General features: G+C 41.4%; 1 protein-coding gene across 1 annotated transcript in view; it reads right to left on the reverse strand.

Moving 5' to 3' along the window:
* Window positions 1-10,830, reverse strand: part of LOC132834345 (peroxidasin homolog) — a 281,522-nt gene extending 270,692 nt beyond the window's left edge. The window contains exon 1 of the mRNA XM_060853129.1: window positions 10,528-10,830. Within this exon, the coding sequence (XP_060709112.1) occupies window positions 10,528-10,700 (173 nt within the window). The 5' untranslated portion in view covers window positions 10,701-10,830. The remainder of the gene's footprint in view (window positions 1-10,527) is intronic.
* Between the last annotated feature and the right edge of the window lie 3,004 nt (window positions 10,831-13,834).

A 13,834-nucleotide genomic window follows, 5' to 3' on the forward strand; every position in this document is an offset into this window, starting at 1 on the left:
ATGCTGTACATCTCTATGACTTTTGTGTTAAAAAATAACCACGTCTCAAGTGAACCGCATAGAAGGAAGGAAAAATTAGCAGGAATACCACTAACATGCCCCTGCGGATGCACTTAAATGTCAAGATATACTGTTCTTGCATAGGGAAAATATAGAAATTTAAAGCAGTCTTAGAATTATTGTAATAACAATCCTCAAAAATAGAGACAGAACCGAAAATGTGGCAATTACAGTATTATTATTTTAACACAGTTTCCCAAAAAACTTCCTCTCATCAAAAGCAGACAAGATTCTTCTCGAGAAACACAATGGCTTCCAAGCTCCAGAGAAACAACTGGTATAATCCATGCAGCACAACTTATCTCGGAAAAGTGCACTGAGAACAGCCCTTCGTACACAGCCTTGCTCCATTTTACAAAAAGCTTTGGCTTGATGAATAAGACTACATTCTGCAAAGTGCAACAGCAAGATAGATGCCTAGCAGAGTTCATTAATATCATCTGTCTCTTATAGAACAATATGAAAGAGTAGTCCTATGCCATGGCTCTACCAAACAATATTCCCTCTCAAAACAGGCATCATACAGGAGTGTATCATTGCACTAACACTATTCTTTATCGTTCTTGCAGCAATTACACTTACAGGTTCCTCCCTTATGTGTGACAATAATTTACCATGCTCCTCAACTTGACATCTAGTTCTTTAACTGAACTATTATATGCTGATAAGGCCCAAGTTAGTGTTTACACTAATGAAATACAACATTGTTGACACATCCACCAAACCCCATGATGGCATGGGACTTGCTAAGTAAACCAGGAATATTAAAATCCTCTCTCCATTAACTATTCCAAATGCAACACCTTCAGTTGAAATTAACAGTGAGATAAAACAATAAGACATAAGAGTTGATGTAGGATATTTCGATCCATCAAGTACACCCTGAAATCTTTCAATTAGATCATGGTTGATCAGATTACCCCCCAACTCCACTTTCCTGCTTTATCCCCATAATCCTTAATTCTTTTAATGATTAAAAATCCGTTTATCTCAACCTTGAATATATTTAATCACCCAGCCTCAGCGGCCTTCTGCAGTAAAAAAAATTCTTCCCTCTGTCTTAAACGGACAAGCCCTTACCGTGAGAATACTCCTTCTGGTCCTAGATTTTCTCACAAGGGGAAAACAACCTCTTAACATTTACCTCGTCAAGTCCCTGAAGAATTTTATGTTTCAAAAAGGTTTCTTTTTATTCTTCTAAATTCCAATGAGTACAAGCCCAAACTCCTCTCCTCAGGAGAAAGTCGCTCCATGCTCAGCGTGAACCTAGTGAAACTTGACTGGACAGCCTAACTTAGATAACGGAACCAAAACCCATTCAGAAGTATCACAGTCTTGGTCTGACTAGTACCTTGTATGTTTTAGCCAAACTTTTTATTCTTCAAAGGTTTTGAAATAAAGGCCAACATTCCATTTGCCTTCCTTATTACGCAGTGAACTTGGATGTTGGTTTTTGTCTATCATGTACTCCAACCCCCAAACCATTCAGTGCTGCAGCTTTCTCCAGCTTTTCTCCATTTAAATAATATTCAGCTCTTCTGTTCTTCCTGCCAAACTTCACATTTTCCCACATTCCATTCCAGCTGCCAAGTTTTTAAATATTTCGGAGAGATCCAACCAAGTGTTGAAAAATGACCCTCATGACCTATATCTTAGAAGCTATCCATTCCAGAAAGTTGATGTTGACGAATAGGTACACCACTCAATCTGACATACGAGCTCAGCCGCAGATACATCATGGACTCTGGTTTAAGAACCTATGATAGACCCAACATTAAAGTCAAAGTCCACTGGCCAGCGGTTCTTCCCAAGCTTTGAAAGCTGGCTAACTAAACACACTGCATCTAGTCCCTAGAACATCACCAATACTATCTTAGGAGAACTTGGAGATCAAACAGGTGAACAAAAGAACAAACGTGAGTGTCTTTCTGGATGTAGACATGCCAAGTACAGAGGCTGTGATAATCTCTCAGCCGAAATGAGCAAGGCATTGTTATCATATTCTTTTGTCGAATGTGGGCATTGCTGGCTAGGCAGCATTACTTGCCTATCCTTAGTTGCCCTTGAGGAGCTAGTGGTGAGTCACCTTCTTGATCCGCGGCATGTTGTCAGAATGCCTGACTCAAGGGACTAACCAAGCAGGTGCTCCACTCAGAGCCACACCAGGAAGCTCCTTCACAAAGGGACCAAAGGAAACACTTTGAAAGCAATATTAAAGCCTCCAGAAAGGGTTTACTCTATTAAGATTTGCACTTGAGAAGCAGATGTCTAAATGCAATCATAATGACAAGCATCAAAAAAAGTCAAAACCTTCAAACCAATAAGAAAAGCAACTGAGATAAAACAGTGCGAGATATGGAAAGACAGGACAACTGCCACCTCTTTTACTGTACAACAGCATGTGCCTTTGTTGTGGGAGAGGCTGCAAGGCTAAGATGGAGCACATAAGCCATTTGTAAACCCTCGGATGTGTTACTCAAGCTCAAGCAATCACAAGGAAGAATTATTCTATAAACAAAGGATTGCTGGCAACAATTGGTCTGTACAATCACTTACTCATTTTTAATCAGTAAAGCACTTTAGAAGACTCTGGCAACTCACGATTGCTAGAAATAGTGGCAATCATGGACGGTTGAAAACATCACATGCAACTGGAGAGGTCTTCTGACTCAGGACGATACCCTCCAATAGCAACATCTTTTATGAAAGGGACTATTATGCTATTGTCTATTTCATTTCCTCGACAGCTTCTCAGTTACTGATAATGTGTGAAAAGATTTGCAACGATCAGTCACTGAGCTAAGAAAGTAGAACTCTGGACGTCGCAGTTCAAATCACTTTTATTTCAAAATGTGAGTTATCGAAAAGCAGACAGGTTACATTTCAAAAGCAGGGGAAGAAAACGCCAAATCTTACAACACACGGGAAACAAAGTATCGCATCCAATGTCACTGAAAAACACTACAGACATCTGCAGGAATTTACAATGCTTTAGGGATTTCTGGCTTTGCATTCCAACAACAGCACAAAGAATGGAAAACCAAACTGTAGCAAATTCCACAGAAGAGCTATTTCCTACTGTTTGAGGCTGGGTCTTTTCTCCTTTATGTTGTGTACCCAGCTTCTTAATCTATCATATCTAACCCTGCCTCAGGCAGTCATGTTCACCTGACCACATCAGTTTCAATCAAACCAAACCCTCTCAATGTTTTAAGTTAACTGGTTTCAAGTCACAGTAGTTCAACTGCAGCAACAGAAATTCTTTCAAATCGGTGGTGGAAAAATGGCCTGAAAATTTAAACCATGAGAGCCAATCACTCTTCAGAAAATAAATCAAACGAAATAAAAGTATTTCACTGTAAAATGAACATTACCTTCCCTCTAAATGCCATAACTAACATTAAATGCATACCTTTCCATCAGATTTCTGATTTACAAATTCATGGACAGGATTGAAGTAAAGTCTTCATCAATAATTCAGAAACCATTCCTACGATTTTCATTCCAGAAGTAGTCTAGTTGCCATTTTCAGTCACCAAGCTAATGAGTAATTTGAACTGCATAGTGTGTCACTTGATAACCTTTTCAGAGGCACATTTGTTTTAGTAGAATGTGTTCATTGTTTGTGAAACAGCAATGAAAGACATTAACATCAGTGGTAGGAAAAAGAACAGGACTCCCTACTAAGGAGAGAATAAAATAATGTCAAGAAATAAAAAAATTATAACAAATAGTCAGCATGGATTTCAGAAAGGAATATTTAGCTTTACCAACTTTACTGAAGTTTTTGAAAAGGTGACAGAGGGTAGACAATGATAATGCACAAGATGCTACTTACCTGAATTTTCATAAGGCTTTCACTAAGTCAGAAGTCACACAAAATTAAACAAGAGGGGAAAGTGAGGACTGCAGATGCTGGAGAGTCAGAGTCGAAAAGTGTGGCACTAGAAAAGCACAGCAGGTCAGGGAGCATCCGAGGAGCAGGAGAGTTGAGATTTTGAGCATAAGCCCTTCATCGAGAATGTGCAGGGGTTGGGGAGCTGAGAGATAAATAGAAAGGGGTGGAGGGGGTACCTGGGAAGATAGTAGGTAGATGTAGGTGAGGGGTCATGCTGATAGGTTGGAGGGGAGGGTGGAGCGGTGGTAGTTTAGCACACCGATTTGTACACCACTGAAGCCTGGCGCCAACTCATGGACACCTCTTCCTATCACCCCGTCAACCACGACCTCACCTTCCATCACCAAACCATCATCTTACCAGACCATCCACAACCTCATCAGCTCAGGGGATCTCCCATCCAAAAGTCTCTAACCACACAGTCCCGGAACCCCGCAGCACCCATTTCTACCTCATATCCTCCACTCTGACCTATCACCATTACATCCCACCTGCATCTACCTATTGCATTCCCAGCTATCTGGCCCCCCCAGCCCCACCCCCCTATTTATCTCTCAGCCCCCTTCCCCCTCCCCACAACATTCCTGATGATGGACTAATGGTCGAAACATCATTCTTGCTACCTGGCCTGCTGTGCTTTTCCAGTGCCACACTTTGACCAAAATATAGGCCAACAGGTTTAATTGAAATCACAAACTATTTTTTTTTCTCATTGCTGTTTGCAAGAACTTGCTACATGCAAATGGGCACCTCTATTTCCTAATTCCCAACAGAAATGATACTTTAAAAGTACTGAGGTCCTGTAGGATATCCTGAGGTTGATAAACTCGCCAAATAAATGCAAGGCAACACATTAACACTCCAAACTTACAAGAGTAAACGTCAATGTTTTCTTCACATTTCTGTTTGGTAATCATCAAATTTTGTTTTTCTTTAAAATGCAGTACATTTCTGATACTGTACATGCTTAAATGTCCTGACTTAGATTAGTAACATGGTCCAGATATTCCAATATCCAGATAAACATTTCTGTAACATGGATGGAAGTTGCATATTGAGACCCGAGAAATCTCTGATGTAGTATGCTTTGAGAATTACCCGGGGTGTAAGATTCTGGTAGTCGGTTACCCAACACCTGGAACCTTCCAAACATATCAATTTTTAAAAAACTGGAGAATTCACAGGGTTACACTTCAGTTAATAGTTACACAGGAACGGTGAGACAATTTAGAAACTTCATCTAATATCTGGGTAGTTAGTAACCTGACCCCAATATGGCATACACCATTATCACCACACACACAGACTACACCTACTCCAGACCCCCTTCTTCTTATCATTCCCTCTAGGCTGCACTGCTGCACAGCCACTTTGAGAGTCCACACATAGTGTGCTGCACACTGAATTCCATTACCACACACCGATTTCATAGTTCCATGCAGCAAAAATAAAAATTACAGGGAATGCAGCTTACAACCCACAGAATTTGTCTTGGCACCCCCCCCCCTCCCATGAACCTGGTGCTGACTCACTCCTCTCAGGACATGACTCTCCTCCCCTCCATCTTTCTGCGTGACATGACACCACCCTTTCTGCCCCACGATCCAGCACCCTCCCCTCTGCTGCCTTTCCCAACATGTACTCACCACTTGGACCCAATAATCTCCAACCACCCCAAGCCATCCATCATTTAGCTGTCTGCTTCTCCCCTTGCATCCTACCCACCTGACATCTTACTTCAGTGATACCCTAACCCTCATACCTGCCTTTTCACATAAGTTGTCAAAGCAGCTCTCTGTGTGGTTGATCAGTAAAATCACAGAATACAGCAGCTGATTACTGTGAAAGACCAGCCTGGCTTGACTTCCTGCATCTATCCTGCAATACAAAGGGAGCTGTCAGATTTAAAGGGTGCTTCACATCTCTGGAACAGCCCTGATCAGAACCTCCTGTTAGAAATAAAGTGCTCTTCTTAACATAATAAAAAGGAGAGCGGTGGTAATTCGAGCGTAGTTGCCATTTCCTCAGAAAATCTGGGGTCGAAGATCTTTTAGGACACAGCACATGCAACTGAGTCCACCAAACAGAAAGCAGATGAAAGATGCCAATATATGCCCTTAGTTGTAACCATGCAAGCCGTCAATCCTTGATCTGTCACTTTTAAAATTAGGAGTTTTAAAAGCCAAATTTGCTCCAGCTACGTGCAGGAATTAGACAAGTTTAAGCTGATCCGTTTCGGGAAGGAGAATACTGGCTGATCTTGCACTGACAAATCATATTGATGAAAATGGGGTTTTGCTGTCAAATGTGGTCAAACTATCTGCAGTGATTTTAAGGGAGAATTAATTTGTAATTTCAACAAGTTCTCAAAAATAGCAGTGAAACCAAATGCAATGTGTTGTCTTTACAAACAGGAGAATCACAAGTGAGTTCAAAAATTCGCAACTGAAACTCCTTTTCTTTTCCCTTTTCCCAAACATGCAGGCCAATATGCTCGAAAATAACTGCATATGTTGTCAATATGCCATGATTTATCCACCATGATCTGAGCCATTACAAATGAACTTAAGCTTTAGTGCTGTCTGTGACTCACTTAGACAAACTGACATCATGTAAAATCCTCTTTGACAGAATGAAAGAAAAAGTAAAAACAAGGAGATTTTAAGAACATGAATTGCACTGTATAATCGTTGGTTTCGAAGCATATATTTATACAAAATTGAAGACAAATACAACTCACTCTCCTAATGTCAACAATGCTTCAGCAATCTTGATCTGAAAATTAACAGAACATTCTGCATGAAAACAGTAATCATACTAAAGATTCTTGATTTACAGTGTGACAAAAAGAATGTGAATTCCTGCGTTCCAAATTAAGTTAACTTTTGCTTAGAACATCCTGCTAAAAAAAATAAACAGGAATCATGGTACTTCCAGTACTCCAACAATAAAAGCAGCTCCAGCACATATCTGATTTTATTTCCCCTGTTTGGCTGTAAATGTTGTTTGAATCTCAGCTGGCACCATTCCAAATTACTCCACATCAAAAACATGCAACAGCACATCACATTTTATAACCTTGTAAAATTAGAATTCTTACATATTCAATGTGTGGTTCTACCACAGCAGTTTTCACACCAATACACTTAGGAATGTATCTATGAAAAAACACTTGTGGCAGCAATGTCAAAGGATCAAATTAGTACTCCCATCACGCATTGCCCAAAAAGAGAAAACACACATACTCACATGTGTGCTTGCACACACAAACAAAGGATACTTTACAACAAAAAGGAGTGGTAACTTAATGTAGCTTTACTGCAAGAGTATAAGTTTACATTGCCCCAGCAAAAAAATCCCCATCACTCTTTTCAGAGCACCTTTCTGCATGACCAATGCAAAACATGGAACGTAAAATGAAAATGTAATTATTTCGGTGTGAAACCAACTCTGTACCAAACTTCTAAGAAGATGGACAAAACCCAGGTACACTGTGCAAAACAAAACAAATACAGAAATTGCTGCAGAAACTCACCGGGTCTGGCAACAGCTGTGAAGGGAAAGCAGAGCCAATGTTTTGAATCCAGCAACCCTGCTTCAGAACTATTTTGAAAAAGGGTCACTGAACTCGAAATATTAACTCGACTTTCTCTCCACAGATGTTGCCGGACCTGCTGAGTTTCTCCAGCAATTTCTGTTTTGTTTCATGTTTCAAGCATCTGCAGTACTTTCTTTTATTTCTGTGGAAAACAAAGGTGTCAATGACCATCTTTATACCAAATCCTTCCACCATTCGTGCCAAGCCAGAAGATGCATTACTTAGTCCAGTCTAGCTCAATGTTAGGGCAAAGAAACATTGTGCTTATATATTTTATGTACATATATAATAAAGGTTCTATGAAACAATACCATTTTCATTGTGTTAGTTCTAAAATGCAAAAATCCCAATCAATGATAGATGTAATTAAAATTACACCACAACAGAATTTGCTCAGTATTCATGTCCTTCCAGAAAGTTCAATGATTAGCTGCTATATTCTGTTCGACATTTGAAAGCATCCCTCTACAGCTGCACCATAAGTTATCGCCCTCCCCACCACTTCATATCATAACCATTCCTAGCCTCCTCTCCCCATTCCACTCTGCTCTATCCAAGTTGGCAAGCTCTGAGGACGTTTAACTATATAATTTTTTTTCCTTTCAAAGAGAATGTCAAACCTTTGGAATACAGTGCATCTCTAAAAATCTTCAAAAGAAAGTTTGAGGTTACTTCCAGTAAAAAAAACAATTGATCATAAAGTCAATGCAGCCATCTGGTTGGGGATATGAGAGAAATACACCACATCTTGCTTTCCAACGCACAATTGCCCCTACAACCTTTGGGCCTGGATTCGATTACTGACCTTTTCCAATGACTGGTAGAGGTATGTAATGTCTGGTCATGATTCTCCTGTCATCATGACTGTGGGAAAAAGCTCAATGGACAGCTGGCCTTTCCTGCACATAATTTTCATCTGATCACACATTAAATATGCTTAAGGTGTTAAGCAGTGAAATGTGTGCTCGCTTCCCAATGAGTAGACCTTCACTATATTCTGATTCAATGTTCAAAAAAGGCAAATCCTTCATGTTCAGGAAATTAAATTCAATAGACACAAATAACGCTGGTCTTTACAGTGTTTGATATCAGTGCATTTTAAAAAAGATTTTTTTTCCCATTTGCACTTGGCATCACTGATAAGGCCAATATTTATTGCCCATTCCTAACCACCAGGAGCACTCAACAACATTACTGTGGGACTGGAGTCGCATGTTGGCAAGACTAGGTAAGGATGGCAGATCACTTTCCCATTAGTGTACCAGATGGGTTTTAAAACAGTGGCCATAATCACTATTAGGCTAAATTCTAGACTTTTTCATTTAATTCAAATGTCACCATCTGTATAGTGGTATTAAATTCATGTCCTCAGAAAATTAGCCTAGAATTCTGGATTACTTGCCCAGTGACACTGCCATTAGACTACTCAAAAAGTCTAAAACAATGTCCAATCACTTATAATAACAGCATAAAGAATATGGTCAACTCATTTGAAGAAAGACACCAAACATGAACAAAATATGAGCACGTCCAATTTGTCTCCTGTTGAATCCCAACAAAGATAGTTTTTGGCCTTTTTTAAAAATTCTCATTTTAAAGCCTGCTTCTAACAGTAAAACAAAACATGACTCACAAATTACCTCAGACTCGGTTACAAGCAAATTATTAACCTTTTGCCCTTGCCAGAAAGACAGCATCAATCCAATCGATGTATATTGAGTGAACCAGATTCTAGAGTCCCTAAGAAGGCAAGGGGTTAAGAGCAGTAACAGAGGGGAAACACTTCCCTCCCAGTCCACTAAAAAAAGACAAAATTGGAGATATCAGATTTAAAGCATGGCTTGTTCCGCACTCAAAGCTTTAACAAGGCATCTTCTTCACAGGCAGCCTGTGTTTCAGCTGTAGGGCAGACAGCAGCGTTGTCCCTGCCCCCTCCCGTTGAAACATTCGATCTGAGTATCTGTATTCCACAGTGGGAATGAACTCCAGTCATTCTGGAAATGTGCAGCAACCTTTCGATACAAAAACATGCTTCCTGATCCAGTAACGTTTCCATTACGCCTTCCAATTTCTCCCCCACTCCCAAAAGTGAGCCACAACTCGGCGACAATTGAAAAAACACAGAATCCGCTGCTCTTTGGAAGCACTTGCTATTAAATATAACTTTTTTACCTTGCAAGTAACCGTTTATTCAGCTTTGTTGAAAAGCTGCCACCTATATGTTTGACTGATCTCAATCCAGTTACCCACAGCTTCCAGGTCAGACACAAAAGTTTTTTTTAAACCAAAACAGAAAGCGGGTTCACTTGGTCAATGGGTCGCATCAGAATGAATAGAGAGAAGTGATTAACTCAAGCGACCTCTGGCAGGCGGCCCTTAATGAGAATTTGTATTTGCAACAAAATCTAAATTGTCACTTGCAAGTTTTCTTCCCATTTTTCTTTTCTGCTCCTTGATTTAAAATGTGGCTCCACATTAAAGAATAACACCTCAAATAGCTTCCCAATCATCCTAAAGGCCAGATATGCTGTGCCTATATTTTCCATTCAACAATACCTTTGGCTCGGTTTTAGCACGTCCCATTTATCAGCAACAGACTGTATTCATCAGCTTCCTCCCAAACTAAAATCTGTTAAACGCTTTAAGCACTGACAGTTACGTGCATGGCTGCGATTAGAGTGAAAGAAACCTCCCAATTTACAGTGTGCACCGATCTCTGTAAAATCAGAATGCCAATCCACAGATGCAAGAGGGAGAAAGGAGTCTGCACTTTTAGAGAAATGCTTTCAATCCAAATTCAGTGTTGAATGAACAAACATACACAGCGTTGCACACCTACTCAACAGCAAGCATCAGTCGAGCAGAGTGGCTCGGGTTTGCTGCTGCATCTGACCTCTGAAAGCGACGGTAGCAAGGTCGGTCAGCGCTAAGCCTGAAAGCCCGTGTCCGGGGCGTCTAATGATATACTCACAAGATAGTCGTTTGCGGGGAGACAGCAGGTATGTGCTCCAGCATGAGATGCATGCACCTCACCGTGGTGCGGAAACAAAGGCACCGGCTCGGGCAAGCAGCGCTGCGCGTTGGGAAGGCGGCCACGAAGAGCCATGCTACTGCCAGGAAAAGAGAGCGGAGTTTCCAGCGCATCGCAGCGGCCGCTCTGCCTCTGGGCGAACGCTCGCTCACTTGCGTTGGGAGCAGCAGGGAGAGTCGGCAGCTGAGAGTCAGCGGAACAACCAGCAGCCGCGACCGCTCAACCAAACCTGGCACCCCTCGGGCATTGTGATGTCACCCCGATTGACAGCCACGGCCGGCGAACCGCCTCGCCGGACATAAGACCCCGCCCACCGAGCACCCAATCGGAGACGTGAGGACGTGCCAGCACGTTGGGTTGTGTGTCAGGGCTTTGCAACATTTCGTCTGCGGAGGGGGAAGAGCACTATTCGTGGGAGCTCACTGATGTTTGGCTGCCTTATCCCGATTAACCTCTCGCTGTTCGTCTGCTTTTCTTCTAAAGAAAATAAAACTTGCAAAGTTCTCAACCCTCTTGAAGATGCGCTGTATTTCTGTTTGGTTTTTGCTTCACCTGCCCTGTCGTGGAGAAACTGAAAGTCCAAAAGTCGTGTTTTAGGTGGACCAGTTCCTTTTTTTTGTTTTCGAGAGTTTTGCGGGATGGTCAGATAAGGGTTGAGCAAGGGAGGGAAATGCACTGGTTATAGTGGGGATGGGACCGTCGGACACCCTGTGACCAAGACGTGGGAGGATATGATGTACCGTGTGGGCGAGGATGGTAGACTGGACTATACAAAGGAAGCAGAGAGTAGGGCTCAAGGGATTTTCTTAGGTGGGTAGCGTTTGGTATGATTCTGTGTTGGGGAGTAACCTCTGTTCAGACCAATGAATGGTGCAAGAGATATAGGAACGGCCAAATGTGCAGGCGATACGAACCCGTTTAGTTTTAAAAGTACGAATTAGACATTGAATAAAAGAAAGCTGGGAGAGAGTTTTTCAGGCTCAAGTTGAAAAGACAATCATCAATTCGATGAAGATACCATAAAGCTAATTAAATACTGAGTGTTATACGAAGAGGTAGCTCTCGTAAAAGTTGAGGTGTTAAAGTAATTAGATGGAAATCTTTGCTGGCATTTCTTTGGCGTACTGTACAATATGAACTGTTAAATAGCCGGTTTGTGTCTTACAATTTCTATGCAAGGCATTCAGATGCTTTGGCCTGGAATTTGGAGAAACGATTTAATTTGAAGCAGCAGCTCCAGAACTATGTTCTGAAAATGAGGTTTTTGCAAATTGGCAGGAGATAATGGGAGATGCAGTAATTCTGCCCAATTTATTAGAGCAGCGAACAGCCTACTCAACAACAGGCACTGCGATTTGAACAGTGATTGAGAATATAGCATTTGATTTAAACGCAGCAAAATGTTTCAAAGCGTTAACATAAATGAAAACAGGCATCATGTGGAATTCCGGAGAGTTAAAAAAGAACCAAATTGCATTTATATAGCATCAGAATATCCACCCAAAAATCTTACAGTCAATAATTATGCAGTGTAGTCATATAATCTAGAAAAAAAGTGGAGCAGCTTGGCACAGAACGGGATCCTCAAAATCACCAGAAGATAAATGGTCATATTTATTTCATTGATGTGGTTAGAGAGAAATGTTGGCGAGGGCACCAGTCAGAAAACGTTTTGGAAACAGAGCAGATTTATTTTTTTTTATATCCTACAATGCACAGTGGCACAGTGGGCAGCACGGTGGCACAGTGGTTAGCACTGCTGTCTCACAGCGCCTGAGACCCGGGTTCAATTCCCGACTCAGGCGACTGACTGTGTGGAGTTTGCACGTTCTCCCTATGTCTGCGTGGGTTTCCTCCGGGTGCTCCGGTTTCCTCCCACAGTCCAAAGATGTGTGGGTCAGGTGAATTGGCCATGTTAAATTGCCCATAGTGTTAGGTAAGGGGTAAATGTAGGGGTATGGGTGGATTGCGCTTCGGTGTGGACTTGTTGGGCCGAAGGGCCTGTTTCCACACTGTAAGTAATCTAATCTAATCTAATGCAGCGATGATGGATAGGAGAATATATCTTTATTGGAAGAAAAAAATTGCTGCCGAGGAAGAAAGGCAGAATAAAGTCTCAAGGTTAGGTATAGAGAGACTTAGAATGGATAAAGTGATTTTGAAGTTGATACATGAAGGATTAAAAGTTAATCTTTTCTGTGAAACATTATATTTCTCCATCCATGAAATAATAAAGTCAATGATTTGATTTGATTTATTATTTAGAGTCATAGTCATAGAGATGTACAGCATGGAAATAGACCCTTCGGTCCAACCTGTCCATGCCGACCAGATATCCCAACCCAAACTAGTCCCACCTGCCAGCACCCGGCCCATATCCCTCCAAACCCTTCCTATTCATATATCCATCCAAATGCCTCTTAAATGTTGCAATTGTACCAGCCTCCACCACATCCTCTAGCAGCTCATTCCATACATGTACCACCCTCTGCGTGAAAAAGTTGCCCCTTAGGTCTCTTTTATATCTTTCTCTTCTCACCCTAAACCTATGCCCTCTCGTTCTGGACTCCCCGACTCCAGGGAAAAGACTGAGAAGTGACAGAAGGAATTTAATTCAGATAAATGTGAGGTACTGCATTTTGGGAAAGCAAATCTTAGCAGAACTTATACACTTAATGGTAAGGTCCTAGGGAGTATTGCTGAACAAAGAGACCTTGGAGTGCAGGTTCATAGCTCCTTGAAAGTGGAGTCACAGGTGGATAGGATAGTGAAGAAGGCGTTTAGTATGCTTTCCTTTCTTTGGTCAGAGTATTGAGTATAGGAGTTGGGAAGTCATGTTGCGGCTGTACAAGACATTGGTTGGGCCACTGTTGGAATATTGCATGCAATTCTGGTCTCCTTCCTATCAGAAAGATGTTGCGAAACTTGAAAGGGTTCAGAAAATATTTACAAGGAACTTTAGTGTTCTGAGAAAGTTGAGACATTTTTGTGCTTTGACGTGGATGGACCAGGACAAATTGTTGGTGATCATCACTTGTAGGAACCTGAAGCTCTAGACCACCTTCACCTCAGCACCATTGATACAGACAAGGGCGTGTCTGTATTGCTTCCTGAAGTTGATGACCAGCTTCTTCGTTTTGCTGACATTGAGGGAGAGATTGTTGCCATTACACCATGGCACTAAACTATCTGCTTCCTGTACTCTCATCATTGCTCAAGTTCCAATCCATTATGGTTGTGTTATCAG

This window comes from Hemiscyllium ocellatum, chromosome 3 (assembly GCF_020745735.1).
Source record: "Hemiscyllium ocellatum isolate sHemOce1 chromosome 3, sHemOce1.pat.X.cur, whole genome shotgun sequence".
NCBI classification, from domain to species: domain Eukaryota; kingdom Metazoa; phylum Chordata; class Chondrichthyes; order Orectolobiformes; family Hemiscylliidae; genus Hemiscyllium; species Hemiscyllium ocellatum.